This window comes from Capsicum annuum, chromosome 5 (genome assembly GCF_002878395.1).
Source record: "Capsicum annuum cultivar UCD-10X-F1 chromosome 5, UCD10Xv1.1, whole genome shotgun sequence".
NCBI classification, from domain to species: domain Eukaryota; kingdom Viridiplantae; phylum Streptophyta; class Magnoliopsida; order Solanales; family Solanaceae; genus Capsicum; species Capsicum annuum.
In genome coordinates this window covers 30,657,905-30,680,579 of record NC_061115.1, presented here as the reverse complement: position 1 = coordinate 30,680,579, position 22,675 = coordinate 30,657,905, and the positions used below count along the sequence as shown (strand labels likewise).

The 22,675-nt window shown below is 30.5% G+C and overlaps 2 protein-coding genes across 2 annotated transcripts; both read right to left on the bottom strand.

Moving 5' to 3' along the window:
- Positions 1 to 11,621: 11,621 nt before the first annotated feature.
- Positions 11,622 to 12,113, bottom strand: LOC107871734. Its single transcript, XM_016718625.1, has one exon. It carries the CDS (start codon positions 12,111 to 12,113, stop codon positions 11,622 to 11,624), a length of 492 nt encoding a protein of 163 aa, XP_016574111.1.
- Positions 12,114 to 15,194: 3,081 nt separating this feature from the next.
- On the bottom strand, positions 15,195 to 21,571 carry LOC107870557 (E3 ubiquitin protein ligase RIE1). The gene is made up of 5 exons (XM_016717125.2): positions 20,980 to 21,571; positions 17,354 to 17,473; positions 16,414 to 16,543; positions 16,180 to 16,338; positions 15,195 to 15,795 (listed from the first exon to the last, which is right to left on the bottom strand). Exons 1-5 carry the CDS (start codon positions 21,486 to 21,488, stop codon positions 15,634 to 15,636), a joined length of 1,080 nt encoding a protein of 359 aa, XP_016572611.1. The 5' UTR covers positions 21,489 to 21,571; the 3' UTR covers positions 15,195 to 15,633.
- Between the last annotated feature and the right edge of the window lie 1,104 nt (positions 21,572 to 22,675).

Below are 22,675 nucleotides of genomic sequence, written 5' to 3'. Positions count from 1 at the left end.
AGTGCAAACTATCATTTGTATTTTTTAATTATTGAAAAGGAACAATTGATTTTCTTTCTAAGAATACTTATTTGTATTTATTTATATACGAGTTGTATTTATTGATACAAATACATACAATTTAAATTTTTATACAAATACAATATATACAAATACATATTATATTTGTATTTATAAAATCATTTATTTCATTTGTTTGTAATTGTATTTGTATCAAGTTATATTTGTTTATTTACAAACATGAATGATAATTTTGATACACAAATACAAAATATTACATTTGTATAAAATGATAATTACATATTTATATATATTAGAATCAAAAAAATACAATTAATGCATTTACTTGTTTGTATACAAAAACAAATGATAAATTATGCATAGTCACGGCTAAATACAAGATGCAATCAACTTACAAATACAAATACAAAATAATTCTTTAAAAATAAAAAGGTATCAACGAAAACAAAATACAAATACAAGTATAATTCAAATTTAATCTAAATATACAAACACAATAAAACCATAATATAAATATAATCCAGTATAATATGTAGTCAATTATAAATAAAAATACAAAACAGTTCTTTAAAATACAAGTGCAAATTATATAAAATATAAATGATAGTGCAAACTAACAAATACAAGTGCAAACTATAAAATATAAATACAAATGTGAACTATAAAATATAAATACAAGCACGAACTTTAAAATACAAATACAAATACAGTTGTATCAATGAATACAAAAATATAAATAACAGTGTGACTACAAATGCGATATGTAATTGTGGTATTTACGTTATCATCCATGACTTGTGTTCGACTAGTCATATTTTTTGAAAATACAAAAAATGATAAAGAAAATAAGTACAAAAAAATTAAAAAAAAAATCAAACAAGAAAAGAAAAGAAGAAAGAGAAATAGAAGTTAGATATTAAAGAGAGAAAAAAGGAAAAAAAATAAAAAGAAAGAAATAAAAAAATAGAAAAAAGAAGAAGAAAAAAATGGGAAAACACGAAAAATAAAAAAATATAAAAAAATAAAAATAATAGTAGTGTTTTTTGTGAGAATAAATATGTACTGTATTTCTGTTTTTTATGAATACAGATTACTAAATAAAAGTGAATACAATGGCTGAAAATCGAATACAATGGCTATAGGTGGTAATTATGTAAAATATGACTATGGAATGATGGTTTTATAGAAAAGTGTTGCTATTTCTGAAAGATCCTCTTAAAAGAATCATAAGTCCAGAAAGAAAAGTAAGTTGTAAATTCAAGGAAAATTAGAGAAAGTAGCATATTTAAGACTATAATTACAATAAATAGCAACACTTTTAAAAAATAACAGTTTATAGCAAAAGTAGCATTATTTTGCTCATTAACTAGACAAATGCTAGTTTTACTCCCTTTACTTTACTTTTTCTTATTTTCATTCCACTATCTCACTCCCCCTCCCCGAATATAGTTGTATCTTCTATCTTATTTTTTTTATCAATTTTTTTTTTCTTTGATTTTTTTCTTTTCACTTTATTTTCTCTCTTTTATTTCTCTTTTTTTTTTTCCTTTTTTTTTCCTTTTTTTTTCTTTCTCATATTTGAAGATAATTATCTTCATGGTCTTCAAAATTTCGAAATAAAATATCATTACTGTTTTTTTTTTCTCTCTCTCTTATATCTCTAACTTTTTTTCTTGTTAGTTTTTTTTTTCATCTTATTTTTTATTCTGATTTCTTTTTCTTTTTTATTTTTTTCTTTCCACTTTATTTTCTCTCTTCTATTTTTTTTTTCCTTTTTTTGTTTTTTCTTTATTTTTTTCTTTTTCATTTTATTTTTTCCTTTCTCATATCTTTTTTTCTTTTCCTGTTTTCATTTTCTTCTTTTTTATTTTTTTGTTTCTTTATTTTCTGTTATTTTTACACTTCTATTTCTCTTTCTTCCTTTTTTCACTTTTTTTTTCTATTTTTTTTGTTTTTACTCTTCTATCTCTAACTTTTATTTTGAAAAGACAAATATGTATATCACATAGACATATTCAAAAAATATACAAAATATATAGCCATACAGATCTGGATATGTATTTACAGTACAAAACATACATATGTATCTACATATGTATTTACAGAAATACATATCTCATTCATATGTATATATAAATATATAGGACACAAAATCTCCATAACAAAAAGGACAACTATATGTATATACATTGTAATATAACATATGTATCTACTCTTACTATAAATTGTAATTTTGAAAAGTGCTACGATTTAAAATGCATCGTTTCCTCCCCAAGCTATACAAGAAAAGTCGAAGCCACACTTAAACTATACAAGTGAATTATTACACCTAAACTATAAAAAAGTGATACTTTTTACCCCCTAGATCTGACGTGAAAAAAATATAATTAATTGAATAAAAACAGGCGCGTCTACACTAAAAATTAAAGCAAAAAACAATAAAAAAATAAAATATTCACTCTACCCACCCCCCAAACATCCATCTCCTCTCCCCCACCCCCAAACCATCATCTTCTTCATCACCCCCACCCTCAAACTCCAACCCCACCCTAACCAACTATCTTCTTCATCACCCCCAACCCCAACAACATAGAACATCAGCATAAAACTAGAAAATATGATCGATTAACGCGTTGACTTTCAAAACAATCAATAGACAGAAAAATTAAGAGAAATAGTTATTCCATAATCCATATGAACAAAGAAACAGAGCAAAATAATCAGAGATCTGATAAGGGTGTTGGTACCACCATTACTATTCCTTCTTCCTCATCGTTGCCAATGAACGTCATCACCACAAAACTTAGCAATTCAATTCCAAATAGCCACACACACAAAAAAAAGAAAAAAAAAAGGAAAAGAACAGCAGTGTTCGATTTCTTGACGGATTGTGATAGATTCTTCAATCATACAAGTATTATTTTTCCTTGCAAACCAATTAATATTTGAATTATTTCTTTACATTCTATAAGAAAAATTCAAATATCCAATCAAAAATCACAAAATTCAGATGGGTTTTCTCTAATTTTTCAATAAATTGATCACAATTTCAAGCAAAACTAACAAAATTCAGATGAATTTTTCTTAATTACCCAACAATTTGATTACAATTTTAATCAAAAATCACAAAACTCAGATTGATTTTTCTTAATTACTCAACAAATTGATCTCAATTCCAAGCAAAAATCTCAAAATTAAGAATTTGATTACAATTCCAATCAAAATCACAAAGCTCGGATGAGAAAATCCCAAAATAATCGTTAAATGTAGGAAAAAATAATAATTCAAGCCCTAACAAAGGTGAATTGAGGAAAATTAAAGTGATTTTGATGAGTGAATGATGAAGAAGAAGAGAAATAAATTGGATATTGATGAGTGAATGCCAAAGAAGAATAGAGAAAAATTATAGATGACAAAATTAAAAAAATAATAAGGGGGTTTTGATATTTTTTATTATTTTTTTTGTATTATGCTGACATGGCATTAATGTGGCAGGCGTGTGTAATACACCGCACCACATGCAAGTGGTATAATGTTTTACAGGGTGTAAAAGGTATCACTTTTTTATAGTTTAGGTGTGTAATAGGTCACTCGTATAATTTAGGTGTGACTTCGATTTTTCTTGTATAGTTTGGGAAGGAAACGATGTCTTTTCCCTTATTGTAATTATGATTTTAAGTATACTACTTTCTCTAATTTTTCCTTAGAACAACATAATGGTTATTTTTCTAAAATTACAATTATTCTCATTCAAATAAAATAGGTACTCTATTTGTCCTTTCCTAAAAAGTAGTCACTAATTTTATTTTAACTCCTTAGTATAACAATGGTGTATCCGCTCGTTTGGTTTTCCAATTTACCAATATAGTTCATTCAAATTTAGTGATAACTCTTTTGATTCAAATTGTAGAAATAATAACCCATAACTTTAAAGTTTGCACAATTATCGTCATTTATTTATTAGTGAAGAAGATTACGGAGAAGGGGAGAAGCAAATGGGAAAAGGGTGGGGCTTTCGAAAGTTTTTTTCTTTTATTTATAAAACTAGTTTCACGAGGCTCATGCTAAGTTTGGGTCCAAACTCATGATATAAAAAATAATAATTTTAAATTCAAAAATATAATTTATATTATATCTTTTACTTTATAATTAACATAATCTAATGACCGGTGTATTAAATGTATTTTATTGATAAGTTTTATAATTATTAAAGTTCTTAACAAATATGGATAATTTTTTAAAAAAATTATTTGCGCGGAAGAAAGTATTATTGGAGAATTAGAATATATAAAAACGCCACAAGTAATTCAGTATTTGGAAAAGGGCCAAAAATGTCCTTCAACTGTGTAAAATTGTGAAAAAATGCTCTCCGTCTACCTATTGGACTTAAAATGTCCTTCATGTCTACATATTGAGCCTAAAATATCCTTTCCGTCTACCTATTGAGCCTAAAATATCCTTTCCGTCTACCTATTGGGTTATTTTTTCCTTTTATTTAGGTAAATTGCATGAAAAGATATTTTATATACTATATCAAAATTATATGTTTTTCATTTTTATTACCTGCTTTCACGATAACTCCATAAAAATATATGATATATTTATACCATAAAAATTCATGGTATATTTATATATTATAAATATTATATTTATATCATAAAAATACATGGTATATTTATACCATACAAATTATATTTATACCATATAAATTATATTTATACCATAAACATAAATGGTATATTTTAGATATAAAAATTTTATAACATGTAATACTGAAAATATATATTTATATTTAATAAATAATTTTTTAACAAGAAAAGTACTTCCGACATAATGAGATATACCATGAATATTTATCCGATAAATTATATCAAAAACATAATAATAATAATCTGACTTTGACATACATTATACTTCTACAACAAAAATACATGGTTTATATGTACTTCCAACATAATGATTTTTATTCCAAAAATATTTATCCATAAAAAATTATGGTTAATCCATTACATTAGGATTAAAAATACTCGATAATGAAATAATATTAGATGATTAACATACATGAAAACAAAATGAAACATACACGAGCAAATAATGGAATACTTAGTTTATTTAAAAATATTTGAATTTTGAAATAAGAGAGAAAGATTTGAAAACAGAATTTTGAATATAAGAGAGAGATTTGAAAGTAGGGATTATCTTTTTCATTTTTAATTTGAAGATTGAAAATATATCTTTTAAATTAAGGTGAATTGATAATTAGTTATCTCATTAAATTAGAAATTATAATTATCTTTTCTGATTTTTTAAATGGCTATATATGTAAAAAAAACTTATATTTTTGTAATATTGAAAAATTACTACTATTATTTATGTAATTGAGTTTTAAGGATAGCCTTTTCATGTAGTTTGCCTAAATAAAAAAGTAAAATAGGCCCAATAGGTAGACAGAAAGGACATTTTAGGTCCAGTAGATAGGTGAAAAGGACATTTTTGGCTCAATGAATAGACTGAAAGGGCATTTTAGGCCCAATAGGTAGATGGGGGGCGTTTTTTGCATTATTTTACATAGTTAAAGGGCATTTTAGGCCCTTTTTCGTTCAATATATTATAAAATAACATGATGATATTTTAATAATGGCAATTAAATGATGATCAAAATTGCTGTTTTAATGAGTTTGTGGGTATATAATTTCTCAGTTATAGATAGAAATAAATTTTTTTTGATATTTATTATTTTATTTTCACCTATAATTTCATGTGACAAGAGTTTTAGCAAAATTTATTTTTTCAATCTTATACAATAAATTATTTCACTGACTTCAAGTATATAAAAAATTGTTGCAACCTTAATTTAGAAGATTTACATAAAATAACGGTAATGTATTATTTATTATTGATTAAATTATCCTATTTATTATATATTTTTTAAAGAATTGAACAATATTTACTATAAGTATAGTTGAAAATTATTACTAACTTTGATTTTATATGAAAGTTATTTTTGAATAATTTTTTTGAGCAAAAGTCATTATTAATTTAAAATGAAGGAAGTTTTAATCAAAAGATAATTTACTAAGTGGTAGGAAGAGAGCAAACACACAAGTGAGAATGACCTTAACAAAAAGAATAAGGGCAAAAATAAAAATATTTAATAAAAGAACATCATCAATTGTCATATGTATTCTATTAATTCACTTAGCCAAGGAAGTAAAATATCTAAAATGCCCTTGTGAGGACTACCAAAATTTGAAATTCTCCCTTATAAATAATAGTAAAATAATTTCTCTCTCTCCCTCTCTCTTAATTTATGACATTTTAACATGTGGCACTCAAGAATTGGTGTGTGAAAATAACTTTTTTCTCAAATTTGGAATGATCGAAAAAGAAGAGGTAATAATATTACTGTCATTTGGTGTGAGGTATAAGGGATAAGTAGTCACAGGATAAAATGAGGATTATTTTATCCCATGTTTGGTTGGAGGTATTAATCAATATCTGGATAACTTATCCCACTATTTACACCATAGTGATGGGATAAGTTATTCCATTTGCATGGTGAGATAAGTTACTCTGGGTAATCCCGGGATAATTATTTTTCAACCAAACGATAAAATTATTTAGTGAAGTAATAGGACCCTTCGCAAATATTAAATGCCCAAGACAACTTTAATGAATACTTTGTGCTTTTTCTCTATTTTTAAAGGAAAAAAGAATTTCTCTACTTTGAAAAATTGGCTAAATATACTCTTCGTCATACTTTGAGATCAAATTTACCATCGTTGTCATACTTGGGGGGGTCAAATTTACAAAAATGGTCTAAATATATCCTTCTTCATACTTTTGGATCAAATTTACCCTCGATGTTATACTTTGGGATCAAATTTACCTTCGTTGTTAAAAAACTTTTCACATATGTCATTTCTTTAATAGAAAAGTTCAAATCAACGTTAAATGACCAGTTCTTTAAAAATAAAACACACCCTCATCTAACCCATGCAATCCAACTCGAGCCACAAAAAAGACACAGATAAATATGTCCCCTTTAATTCTGTTGGTCAAATTTTTTCAATCAGATTAAGCCATTGGATATTTATCAGTGCATAGCTCATGAAAAACTGATCTACATTAGTGCACACACAAAAATGTATACACCTCTCTTAGTTCATGGATCTACATCAATGCAGAGCTCATGAAAAATAGCATTGTACGGTCAAATACAATAGATTAAACCCACTAGATATTTTTCTGGATGATTGATTTAAGAGGTTTTCCTATGTGCCAATCGTGGCATATCTTTATTCATATGTCAGTATATGCAATTTAGATCTGCACAAATTTTCCATCATGTCATTTTCTTAGAAAACCTTAATCACTAATTCTTGAATCTAGATGCACATAGAATTACATGCCAAATTTTAAAATTTGAATATAATTAAAAAGGAGCAGAGTTTGTAATGGACATTTTTTCAAGTTTCATGCTTCTACGTTATTTCATTTCGTTTTACTTTTTGTTCACTTGTACACAACCTACCAGCATTGTAAGTTGAAAGAGAAATATTTTTATTTGTTGGGAAAATTTAACCAGCAGAAGTGAGGGAGGATATATTTGTTTGTGCATTTTTGTGGGTCGATCGGGAGAATTAAATTAGGGTGTGATTTATTTTTTAAAAAAATGGGCAACTTAACATTGATTTGGACTTTTATGTTAAAATAATGGTATTGGTGAAAAATTTCTTAACAATGAGGATAAATATGACCCCAAAATATGACATCGAGGATAAATTTGACCCCAAAGTATGACAAAGGAAATATTTAGCCAATGTTTCAAAGTGGAAGGGTAAATTTGACCCTAAAGTATGATAAGGATAAATTTAAGCTCAAAGTATGACGAATGATATATTTAATCAATTTTTCAATGTAAAGCGTAAATTTGACCCTCTTTCCATTTTTAAATAATAGAACGTGTATCTTTTTTTCAGATAAATTCTGATGTTTTTTTTTTCTAGCTTGTTAATAGCATAAGCCATGCAAAGGAATCTGATCGATTATGCATCAGCTTTGTATTGCTACTGAAGCAATTTAGATTCATATCAGTCTCGTGTAATTATGATAGGCAAATAATTTAAACTTCTTACTTTTTTATGTAATGAATCAGAGATTATCAATAATCTATATCTATATCTATAATTTATATCTATTTCTATATTTATAATCTATAATCTATAATATACTAAAAGTGTGAAGACCCTTTGAAAAGTGATTCGAACTTTTTATTCTTCATTAAAAGTTTTTCCTTTAGACAAAATCATCATTTCATTATTTTCTTAAATTATTATTTAATTATATTTATAATATTATCTCCTAAAATATATGGGATCAGAAGTTTAAAATATATGGTAAGACTTAACAAACATTATCTTATTTTTTAACAAAAGAAAAAAGCGTAGGAATATATTTGGCAAAATTTAAAAGTTGTCACTACTTTTAACAAACTAAAACAAGTAACAATTATACATTCAGTAGAGTCCTAATATATTGTCTTACTTTTGAAAATAAAAACTGTTAACTTTTTTATTAAATTAACTAGACTTCCTAAAATATATGTGAATCCTAAAATATATGGTAGGAGAATTAATTAATATTTTTTTCTACTAGACTTTCTAAAATATATGAGACTCCTAAAATATATGGAAGGAGAATTAATTAATATTTTTCTTTCTACTGTTCAATTAAAAAAATACTCCTAAAATAGGACTCTATTAAGAAAATACTTCTCTAAATATTGAGATGTACGTTAAACTAGAGAACAAACCGGTTCGCCTATTGAGAGAATATGAATGATGCTCATCTAATTTGATTCGATTGCATGTCTAGATGGTGGATGCTTGATTTTCTAACGCTCAACTTCTTCACTGTTTTTGTCAGTATAATAGAATTCAACATGTGTGTATTTATATATCTTCTTTGTTTTCATTCAAAATCATTCTTTAGGGTCAAAATTTTCGTTCAGACAAGAGTTAATTGGATCAAAATCGAAGTTTTGTGATTACTATTATATTTTTTGTTTATAGTTTACAGGTCGTAAATGGATGTTGGTTGATTTTGAAGAATTTCTTGTGTAAAGGTTAAGTTTAATTGTATTGTTTTAATATCTTTATTATCTTATTATTTTATTTTAATTTATAGATCTAGATGAATGTCGGTCGGCTTTGAATTTTTTTTTAGGTAAGGTTAGGTTTAATTGTAATATGGTAATATCTCTATTAGTTTATTATTTGTGGTAGTTTATAGTTTGTAGATGAATCTCGATCGGCTTTGAGAATTTTTTGTGTGTAAAATTTAAGTTTAATTGTATTGTTTTGATATCACTTTTATCGTATTATTTTGTTGCAGTTTACCGGTGATAGATAAATGTTGGTCGACTTTGAGGAATTTTTTTATGTAAAGGTTAGGTTTAGTTGTATTATTTTGATATCTCTATTATCGTATTATTTTTTTATTGTTTACAGGTGGTAGATGAGTGTCGGATGACTTTGAAAAAAATTTCGTGTGTAAAGATTATATTTAATTGAATTATTTTGATGCCTTTATCATTGTATTGTTTTGTTGCAATTTACAGATGGTAGATGAATGTCAATTGGCTTTTAAAAATATTTTTGGTAATGATTAGGTTTAATAAATAAATTTCCATATATACATACTCAAAAGCTATTAAATTTAATTGTTATATTCATCTTTATTATTTAAACAAATATCTTATTTAATGTAATATTTGAACTAATTAAAATGAGATACACGCGCAAGACGCGTACACCTAAACTAGTAATAATAATAGTGTGACTCTAAAATGACCTTACGAATCATACTTATATTGAAGATATAAACTGAGTTGATTTTAAAAGGCATAATACATAAAAGTGACCTTAAACTTGACACTAAATTTTAACTTTGATCCTAAACTTTAACAGTGCACAAATATAACCTTTATCTATTCCAAAGTGCACAAATATGACCTTCAGTCCTATGTGGAAAAATGCGTGTGTTACACGCAAAATGACGCACGTGCAGCATAAATTCTGAGCGTTTCAACGGTAAAAAATGGGTTAATTGACTATAATGCCCTTACTAATTCCTTTTTATATACCTTCCTTTTTACAAATCAAATTCCCACTTCTCCAACAACTTTTCTCTAATATTTTTTTATTATTTTCAGCTCATTGATGAAAATGACATCTAATTTCTTTTGTCATTGCGGAAAAAGAGCAATATTGAATCTGTAAACAACCCAGGTCGTTGGTTTCTTGGATGTGAAGATGGTCGGGTAAGGTTGCATAGTAGATTTACTTTTCTTTTCATTGAAGATTAAATTTTTATGGTTGTTTTGTTCTTCTTAAACAGGTTGGATGTAAGTATTTTCGATGGTATGAAGTTGATTATCCTGAACATGCTAGAATTGCTATTTCAGGATTACAAAAACAGATCAAAAAACATGATGAAGAAAAGGAGAAAATTAGGAGGAAGTATCAAGCTTTATTGATCATTGTGATAATATCTTGGATTTATAGAGAGTTATTTATGTAGTAGCTATTGTAATACGTCAACTTTTGTCAGTAAAGACTCTTTGATATTAGTTCAAATTTGTACATCTATAGAGTGCAAAATATGTTAACAGGGAAGTCCTAATAGTGGCCTGTCCGAATAATATAAGGGGTTAAGTAACAATATAAAAAGACAAAACCATTTTCAAGAACTGAACAATAAAAAGTCATCACTTTAATTAGCTAAAAGGCCAGCCAACCAAAAAATCTGTTCGAAGACAAAACAAGCATATCTAAATCAAAGGTTGCATACATCAAAATAACCAACATTTTAATTGTTTGACATATCTACATGCCATTACCACTGTTGGATTTTAAATTAGCATCCACAAAAGACCTTCACAAAATATACATCAAAAACAAAAAAAAGCTGTCCAATTTAACACAACTTTAGGATCTGATTTTCAGCTTTTTACGTTGTTGTATATGTTGAAGTTGATTTCCAGTTACTGCATCTTTTCCATTCCATTTCAAACGAGGTGGCTTGAACCCCAAATCAGTATTTGTCAGTGATGCATCCTTTAGTGTCGTGCCACTTAAAATAACTCTTTCACTCGATCTTCCGGGCTGCATTATTAAAAAAAACATTACTCGCGATTCATAAATAAAGATGCAAGTTAAATAAGGCATGAATTACATACATTAAGGACTTGCCTTCCAGATTGTGTGTCTGTGTAAACACCGAACCCCACATCTCTTGTTTTTTTCCTTTCAACTGAAGAAGATGTCTCCTTCGTAGTTGAAGAGCTAGCTTCTTGCTTTTTACTTCCCTTAACTCTTGAAGTTTCAGGACATAAAGATGAAGAATTTTGAGTACTAGGCTGACCCATTGATCTTGATTGTGAAGGCTGCTAAGAAGGCTTTTGAGGGAGTTGTACATTAAGAAAAGGTTAGAAGAGTAAGAATGATTAGACGGATAAAGAAACACAAAAATACGTACCACTATTTTGCAACTTCTTCTGTTATGCCCAACCTGATGACATTTGGAACATGTCATTTTTACTCCATTTTTGATGCTTTCCCCCATTTTTTCTTTCTTGATTCATCTTTAGCTTTTTTTCTATTTCTTGAAGGTTTTCCCGGCATTGGCTTAACTTCAGGTGGTTTAATGGGTGGATTGTTACTTTCAGGCCACATTATCATGTTAGAGCTAGGTTGTATGAAGTACTTATAAGCACGTAGGAATGTATCTCTTCTATACCAATGCTCCACATAATTTTTCGATTCATATCCAATGTGATACAAGGCACAAACTACATATTTGCAAGGTATACCTCTCAATTGCCACAACCTGCAGGTACATGTCTTCTTAACCAGATCAACTATGTGTTTATAGTCTCCATCTTGAATCTCAAATCCAATTTCGTGATTCCAATTCACCTTTAGTTTCCTAACAATCTCTTTATTATCTTCTAAAATTAGCCTTGCCATGGGTGAAATATCACTGATCCAAGTATCTGTAAATTTGATCATATCTCCATGCCTATCCATTATTTTATGCCTAATATCCTTAAGCATACTAATCACAGACTTATGTCTAGGACCAACAATCCAAGAATTAAATATTTCACACATATTATTTTCCACCACATCACACTTGGTTCTTTCACTAAAATAAGCCCTACACCAATATTCTTTATCATATATAAGCAAAGACTCACATATTTTCTTACCAAGTGTGCTCAAATACTAAAAATCTTCTCTCAATTTTACCTCAAAACTAGCTTTAGCACACCTCCAAAATGCTTTCCTCCTTTCTTCACCTTTCCAAATTTTTTGCCAATTTGCCCAAATATGCCTTGCACACATTCTATTTCAAACACAACATTGGGTACTGTTGATACATACCGACCCTTGTAAAAGCGACCTCCATGATGAAAAAGTGCAATAATATGACTCATAATCTGTGATAAAAAGTAATATCAGCTGATGAAACCCTATTAAAAACTGAAAACGACTCTAAATTGAAAGCCCTAACTCTAAAATCCTATTATGCAAAAACCCTAACTCTAAAATTGAAAAAGGCACAAAACATACCTTTTCGAAATTAAGGATAAATAACTGAAAACGCCTCAAATTTATGTAGATTTGATGGAAAATTTCAACATTTTTTGTCAATTGAGACAAAGATTTGAGAAATTTTCTTTGGACTTCAAAAGTGTTGTTAAGACAACTTCAATAAATGTGGACTTCAAAATTATTTTATGGCCGAACATGAAATATCTTTTAAGAGGACTTCAACTATTTTATATGCACAATTGTGTATTTGGCCTTATATATATTGATATATAAAATATTACGTGGCTCTGCTATTTTAATTAGGTGGCACCATATAATTGAATTATTAATCCACGTCATAGCAAGTGAAGTACACGCACCTAAGTTGCAAAATAGAGGTGCTTATTTGTTCAGGTTTAGAATAGATAAAGGTCATATTTGTATATTGTCAAAGTTTAGGGTCAAAGTTAAAATTTAGTGTCAAGTTTAAGATCACTTTTATGTATTATGCCATTTTAAAAAGTCTAAATTTGATTGTGTATGGTAAAAGAATCAAAAAATAATATGGCATAATTTTTAAAATAATTAGTTGGATCTTGCCAGTGACAACTTTTCGCACAACGTTTGATTAGGAACTGCTAGTAGGTAGAAGTGTGCATCGATCGATTTGATTTTATGTATTATCAATTCAATTTATCAGTTCGTAAACATGCTAACTGATAATCGAATCGCTTATTTATTATCAATTTTCTATCATTAACAGTTCAATTTTTAATTTCACCAATAAGAAAATGTTCTATTTTTCTTTTACTTTTTCTTGTTTTCATTCATTCGTATGTACACTGCCTTCATGTATAAAAATCTACACAAATTACAAACAACAAAAAATCCAAATAAGTTATTGCTAAAATAATCTCTTGTTAAGTAGCAAATTTAATTGAACGCTATCAATCTCTCAAAAAGAAAAATCACGTCAATTTACAATTCACATTGATTGGTAAAAACCCACCAAACCAACGACTTTAGAAAGAAAATAATGACACCAAGTCAACAACTATAAAATACAAAAGAATCTAGGATATGTATTTAAAATTTAAAACCACTATAATTATTAACTAAAATCTTAAAATCGAAAACTAAACAGTAACCTAAATTTAGAGCCGTCAAAATAGGTTTGGCCTTTGAGGCCGGCCCAACCCAACCCGTTATTAGGGTTGGGTTGGATTATGATTTTTGAGCCCATTTAAAGTTGGGGTTTATAAGCCCAACCCAAGTTAGCTCGTTGGCTATTAAAGCTTGACTAAGGCAAAACTGGACTTGCCCGTGGGACAAAATACTATTTAATTTAAATTAAAAATATATTAATATTGTGAAAGAAAAAGTAATAATGAAGAATAGAAGTTATTGAATAAGTTTAATATCCTACATAATATTTAACTTATTAAATATTAAACCTTAATTATCAAGTATAGATGTTTCATTTATTATTGTTATTCAATTTAAACTTAAAATTAAAAAAAAAAAATTGTAAGCAAAAAGAATTAAAACTATATATAGTGAATACTCAATAAATTATATTGAGTATCTTACGCAATATTTTACTCATTCAGCATTAAATAGCTAATACTAAAATTTCTAGTCATAAATATAAAAATTGTGTCCATCATGAAATGTTATTGCAGCTACTCAAAATCGATTGGATAACATAACCTAAATTCAAAACGATAATATTTTTAAGTGAATTTTAAATATATTAATTTTTGACATATAACTTTTTGATATTATTGAACTTATTAAATTTGCATATAAATTTAGATGAATGTTGATGTTAATTAAGATAATTTAATCAATGAATTTAAATGTGCTTAACAATGTATTGGTGTTAAAAATATTATAAATCATAGTAGAATTATATACTTTATATAATGATATATTAAAAGTGTGAATAGATTGTCATACCTATTAGTTCAAATATAAATTAAAAAATAAAATCTAACAAAACAATCGGTAAAAATAAAGGGTTAGCCCATCCCAACTCGGGACCGTATTAGGGCTGAATTGGACCATACATTTTAAGACCCTTTAAAACTTAGGATCAGCCTGTCCGAACCCATCAAATTCTTTGATCCGTAAAACTTGAGTTGAACCAGCCCATATTGACAGCTCTAAACCTAATAAAGCATTTTTACAAAACTGTTTAAAAATCAGTAATCTCCAATAAGTCAATGTCAATTAACCAATAATATCTTGTTGATCAAACCCCTATCTGTAGGAAGTTCTATCCTTCGTCAGTGTATTCTTTTATTACTTGCTCTCTCTCTCTCTCTCTCTTTTTACTTAGATATTTCACAAGATTGCAGCAGTTCCAAAGTATCTTCAATTTTATGAAACGTAGAGAACAGTATTTCCTACAGTCAATTCGATTACTTCTAAGTAAATAACTCTTGCCTTGTGCTCAACAACATATTGGTATAATCCAGAGAGTAGAGAGATAGGATCTACACGAACCTTACCCCTGTCTTTGTGAGATAAAAGGCCATTTCGAGCACTCTTGGCACGACGACGTATTACAAATGGAGTAAAAAGTTGGATCAAACTATCACCAACTTTTCTGTGTTCAGAGGGAAAGCTCAATCTGGAAAATACAAGGAGCACAAGTATATCCCGGAGATGAAACCACACACAAGAAGAAAGCATAGTAGTTACAAGAGCTAGATCCTACATACCCCCTCCTACTGGATACAATGGAACCAAGATAATTTACATGAGCTGGATCAAGGACCAGCTGTTCTTCGTTTTTAGTTTTTTATTTTGGGTGGGGTTGTTACTACATTTTTTCTATAACTGAAGATAATTCACTACAGGAAAGACCTCTTATATAACATGAGGAAGCTCAGCTAGTTGGAAAGCAGATATGTGTTCTGATATGTATTCGGCAAGCAGTATTTCCAGCTTCCACAGGTGGCTTTAAAACCCCGAAACAGTGATACATTCTTTTACAGTTTCCTCTGCTCTAAACCTGCTCATTCCCCTTCAGGATGTTGTACTTGCATAGTGGACATGTGGCATTCATCTTAAGCCATTTCACAATGCAGGTGGAGTGGAAATGATGATTACAGGGGAGAGCATGGAGTTCTGCCCCATCCTCGTAAGAGGTAAGGCATATACAACATTCCTAGCAAACAAAAGTTAAAGTATTGGTAACAATTTTGTCACAAATAATAATTCAGAAAGACTACTAAATCTATTAGTATTCCGCATGTGACATAATCCGGATCCTAGCTGAAACAGCAGATCCAAATGTAGTTCACTTTGCACTACTACAGTACCCATAGAGCTAAATGTTAAAACAAAAGTAAGATAACTGTCCACTTGAAAAGCTACAATCTTGAAGTAAGGTTGTGGAATATGCATACAGTAAAACAGCTCTATTTCCAATATAGACATAGTAGTGCACGGGAACAAGATAAAGGAGAAAGAAAATGATGACTGGTTGCGTTTTTGTCAGTGCCACTATGCCAAACTGCCTTAAAGCATATAAAACATGCAATTAACTTACTGCATCCTCAGGCAAAAGAATACGCTCAATGCCCAGGTATCCGTTGCTTGTCTCAATTGGTATCATCCTACCAGCTCCTACACTTGGTTTCTCCTCACCCTTGCAGATATGGAATCTATACTTGGGAAGAGCTCTGAGATCATCATCCGATGCACCTTCCTATATTACAGGTAAAAGATCATACCAGAAACATATCAAGTAGCTTGCCTGTAATTATTTTTTTCTGTTACTTACCTGACCCACTGCATAGAGTACTGCAATTATGCAAGGCAAGCAGCAACAAAGAGCAACTCCTATCAGACATGCCAAAGCAACACAAAAGATGGCAAAGAATACATCGAATGCCAGAAATACAACTGCCAACCTGCATCACTTCACATCAGTGATCAAACATGACTGTCTGGTGATCACAAACATTTAAAAAAGAAAAGGAAAACAATACAAAAAAAATAAAAAATCATCGCTCAGAAAAATTTAAAAGAGAGACCGCGAAGATAATAATCCTCCATGGCTTCTCTTGAGATGACAACTTATATGCTGTAATGAGATGGCAGATCTAAGCATAATTAAGCTGGTCCGTGACATAAGCATGAATCAGGCAGCTGAACCAGACAGAAGTAGAAATTAAATATTTCTGGGCACAACTAAAAAATTCTAGATAACTAGAAAAAAAAATTCTACTTCTCAACTCTAGTCCTTCTATATTGTTGTGAACAACAATAACGAAAAAGGCCAATTCATGAACTAATCAATAACATCTTTTCCACAATTACCACTTCCTAAAATGTGAAAAAATCGAAGTTGCATTTAGACAAATATATCCCAAAATTTTGAAATTACATACTGTCTGAGCTGTGCAAGTATTACTAGTATGTTAAAGGAATTTAAATTAAGAAAAATTCAATTAGAGCCTATACCTATGACCTATTGTACATTTTTGAGCTGTCCCAAAATGACTACTCTGATAAAATATATTGGGAGAGTTCCTAAAGGGGTTTGCAACTTTTAAAATCACAATTTGAAAATAGAGATAACAATTACAAGTCTCATAGACGACTATCAACTAAACATAAGAGTTGTATAATGTAATACTAAATTTAACACAAATTATAATTTTATAAAGTTCTTCCTCGTTTACAATAAAGGCTTGAAGCGATAGTAGATCTTGACATACCAGTATAGATGTGGAGCATTCCGTAAAAGAATTTCGCCACCAGAGACTATCCAGTAAAACCCAACTATCCACCAAATAAGTGACCCCATTGTATTCACATATTCACATCGTTTAGCAACACTGCAATGTCCAAAATAGTGAGGAGTCAATAAACTAAATTTGCCACTTCTATAGCAGCAAGCATTAACCAAGAAAAAAGAATACATATCTTTTTCGATGCTCAGAAGACATTTTAAATTGTCGGTCAAATGATGAGAATACATGCATCTATATGTTTATCCAGAAGATTAAAAATGTGTTGTGACATAGCCAAGTTGAATGGTACATAATTTCCATACTTATTTAAGCAGTAGTTTTCAGCTTGCAGAGCAACAAATATCAATTGTAACTCGGTGATAATCTACTGGGTGATAGCAGATCAATCATACTGTACGAGACAGGTCAGAAACCTATAAAGTAATGCTAGCTGTAAAGCATAAGATATGAATAGGCGATCAGGTGTATATCATATCTCATGCACACAGATCAAAGAAATGAAATTTGAATACACCATCGAGTATAAGTTGGAACTTCTGCAAAATAATAGTTTGAATGTCTTAAAAAGTAAAATTCATGGTAACATAACACAATAAGATGACGTAGAACTTCCCCTACTAAACGTCATTCATTTGTATATCGGAACATCCTAAATTAAAGATAACATTATACTTCTGAAAAGAGCAATAATTCAAACTGTACTTTCTAGTTCTAAGAATTTAAAGTCATTGCAAGGCTCCGAAGTCAACAAAGATGAGACAATTTGAGCAGTTAGGTTAACTTTGTAAGCATATTTTAAGAACCAATTTCATATACCCCAACCTGTACAGAAACTTACAACCAATCAGATTAACAGTTTATTCTTAGAATACGCGTCTGAGACAACGTTATATTGATTGAATTCCAAAAAATGGTATCTCTTTTAAGTGCCAAGCCTGGATTGTTTCTTAAGTGTCACGTCTCTTTTCAATGAGAAAGAAAATTCAGAATTTACTAAGCAAAGAGAGGTCGCTTGAAGTTTCATCTGCTTCTTTGGCAGTTGTCTCTCACCCCCCAGCCCATTTAAACACATCTCTAAGATGGGTGGCAAGTTATATGAATTTGTCTGCTAGCACCCAAGGGTGTGGCCTAGTGATTCAATGAAGTGGGTTGAGCACCATGAGTCTCAAATTCAATTCCGAACAGAGACAAACACTAGGTGATTTCTTCCTCTCTGTTCTAGCCTTGGAGGACAGAGCTAGCTGGTACCTATTGCTGGTGGGAGGTGACAGGTATCCCATGAAATTAGTCGAGGTGCACGCAAGCTGGCCTGGATACCACGGTTATCAAAAAGAAATTGTCTGCTAGAATTGAGGTACATAAAAGCCTACAAGACATAAATACATACATATCGTATTCGTATATGCTCTACAGTTTATGTGGGCGTGTGTGTAACCTATTCATTGAATATCAAAAGTGCATGCAGAAGACACAAACAATTGCTTTGCATAACGGAATGAGGACCTGCAGAAACCACTTCTACTTGGATTAACTTAATCCAAAAGGTAAGAATCACTGACATAATACTACCGTCTACCGTGAACTCTCACCGATAAAAGAGGAAAGATACATTATTCCCAGTAAATTTTGCATCGTCTTAACCTATAAAAGAAATTTATAAAATTTTCCCACAAGTTGGGGCTCTCTGTTGCTCCTGCTTTCTCGGAAGACATTATCCTGCCCTGATATACGGATATTTCTATGACTAGATGGATGTTACAAAATCCATGTAACCTAGTAGATACTGGATATTATCAGTCTACTCTTTAAGTTCCATTTACAAGGTTGACTATAAAAACCATGCATGTGTTTAAATAGATCGCAGTTGGTGAGGCCTACGAGTAAACTACGGCTGACGACTTTGGAAATTACTAATCAATTTCAAGCATGTGTTCCTCTGCAAATAGCAATTATCAAGATTTCAGCTTCTGAAATACAATCAATTAACATACTTCATTTAATCAATCAAAGCCTTTCCTTTGGTTCAATTTTACTACTGTCTTTATGTACATATACTACATACAAAGCAAACTCAATCAGGTACATTTCAGGTACTATAATAGCAAAAATATAGAGATTAAATATGCGCGTCTTCAAATGGATTACAAATTATTTGTACAGAAGAAAAGGGGAAGAAAATCCCAAGATAGTAGCCTCTCACAGAAAGCACTGGAATTAGGTTACTCCTGCAAACTCGTCAACTAAAGTTCAAATAGTTCGATTAAGAGAAGGAGAAGATCAAACCAGAGATCCGAAGAGAAGATAAATATTTCGATGTTCTTTGGAGCCTAAGCAAGAGATGGAGTTGTGTTGCATAGTTATTTACATCCATGTTGTCGTCTAGTTTTGCAACTACCAAAGTCCGTAAAGTACTATAAGGAAGTGCTGAGCATTTTCCTAAATCAGATGCTAGTGTGGTTATCACGATTAGCCATTACAAAAACAACAACAATAACATACCCAGTGTATTCCCACATAGTGGGGTCTGGGGAGGGTAGAGTGTACGCAGACAAAATATACTAGATGATTTCTTCTAATATGTTCTAGCCTTGGTGGACAAATTTAATTGATACCTGTTACTGGTGGGAGGTGGCAGGTATAGTGAAATTAGTCGAGGTGTGCGCAAGCTAACCTAGAAAATATGGTTACAAAACAAATTATTTAGAAGATTGATGGGAAAGGCCTCAAGCACGTCCCAACAACATCAATTAAGAAGAATAAAGAATCCACCACTTCTTTTATTTTTTATACATTATACCAATATCTCCTTTACACCAACTAGTTAATAACACTCCCATTATGTTCAATTCTCAACAAATTCGCATGGGTTCTGAGAAATCGCAAGGTCTTTCGGGACATTTTAGGTGTATCTAATCCCTTTTAGCATCTTCTATTCACATGGTGCCGCACCTATATGGACCCCTATATTCAGATAGCTTCTACAAGGCGGAGTCGGGTAAGGATGAGGGGGTTCATTCAAAACGGGAAATGCAAGGGGCGTTTCTTCTTTGCCTTGCCTGCTACTGGGAAGAGAGAGACGTTGTCAATTCTTTGCTTCATTTGAGAATCAACCGCACAAATCCGTTTGGCGGAAAATTACACTAGCTATACATGTCAAAATTATTATTATGTATGTTTAATAGATGTTTAACTGTTAACTTCTTCATATTTTGATTCCCTTAGTGAAAATCCTGGCTCTACATCACTGGTTGGAAGTCTATATAGCTCATAACCAAACAGTCTAAAAGGGCAGCCCGATGCACTTAAGCCAGGGAAGGGCAACATTGTCCTACATTTCTGCAATAGGGTGTTTCCACAACTTGAACCCCTGACCTCTTAGTCACATGGCAACAACTATACCAGTTACTCCAAGGCTCCCTTCATAACCAACCAGTCTCATGAGTTCAAATGTAATTTAACTGAGCTATACTAGAATTGATACTATTAATAATTCCACCAACTTCATCCTACACAGATGAATTCATAATATTTGAAGTATCTATTGCAGAAAAATGCTAAACAGATGAATTTATTGAACAAATAGAGCTTACCTTGACTGATTACTCCCAATACCCAAAACCTCATTCCTATCATCACCATCCTCACTTTCCTCATTCCCCTCTTCCACATCATCACTTCTTCCTCCTTGTACTAAACTCCTCCTTCTATACTCCATCCAAACAAGCACAACATGCACCACACACTGCACCGCATACCCAATAATCCAAATCCTAATCGGAACATTCGTCTTCTCATCAACCGCACAGCACAAAATCACTATTGACACAATCACAAACCCCAAATTCCACATCATGTCTAAAGCTACCACAGGCTTCGAGTATCCCCAGTCAGCTCGCCGCTCGTCTAGCTCACGCGCTGCCGTCTCACGAACTAGCATCGACGCGCCCCCGACTCCGCCGCCGGCGCGCCGACCGGTGACGCGTCTGAGGAGGATGGAAAGGGAGGACTGACGGCGGCCACCTCCGGTGTCGATACGGCGTCGGAGAAGTGGGACGGTTGTCGGGTCGGGTTGAATGAAATTGGGTGGCGTAGTTGCCATTTTCGTGAAGCTTCAAATGGATAAAAGAAAAATGAAATTTGTCTGAATTTATTTGGGAACAAACTAAAACTTTTGTAACACTACCCTTAATTTATTTGTCATTATTTTTTTATATTTATTTTGTTAATTTTGACAAATTAAGAAAGAATAATCTTTTTTCATATTTTATTCATAATATTAATTAAATATTTTTTTATATTTTCTTCATAACATTAATTACTCATTCTTTAAGATTGTTTTTCCAATATTCTAACACAAAATAAATAAATTTTTGCCTCGATGCACACTTATTAAAGAAAAGAAACTAGGATTTTTGCTTGTAGGTGACAAAAGAGTTTTAAAATGAGATGTAGGTAACACAAGTCTTAATAATTGAGTGGAGGTGACAATTACTTAATTATGGATTAAGAAAGATTAGAAAAATTTAAAATAACCCATAAGTTTTTAAATTTACATTTTGATCTAAATGTTAGTTAATATAACAGAAAATGAAGGGAAAAAAGGCTCGTTTTTCTCTCTCCTCATTCGTTGTTATTTTCTCTCTCTTCGCGATAGTTATTCATTGTTGCTGCTGCTTTATTCATCATCTTCTGATTCATTATCACCATCTTGTACTTCATTATCATCTCCATATTCTTCTTGTTGACAATTATTGTTATTGTTGTTGTTACCGCAACTGCTGCCCTTTGACCAATTTCTTATGTCAAATTTTATTTTGTACATCACTTTCAACATTGACATTTATTTGCGAGGAGACTTTAGTAAGTCAAATTATGTTTTTTAGTTGAATTTGTCATCTGGGTAACTGCTAGTGTGTTGTTTTTTCAACAATAGCTAGCACGCGAACATCAATGCAACATAAGAGCAATCTGTTTAAACAGATCCATCATCTGTGGCACTAGATAAATGATCTGTTGCAACAGTAGACTCATGTTGGATTCATGTTTATGGTTCTAGGTGCCTGTAATATGAATCAAATAGATGGGTATTCTGTTGCAACAGATTAATAATATGTTACACCAGATTAGTAATCTGTTTCAACAGATAAATAATCTGTTGCACTAGATTAGTTATTTGTTCCAATAGACAAGTAATCTGTTGCAACTGAATATATATCTGTTGCAAAAGAATATTTATCTATTGCAACAGATAATTATTCTGTTGCAATAGATGAATAATTTATTTCG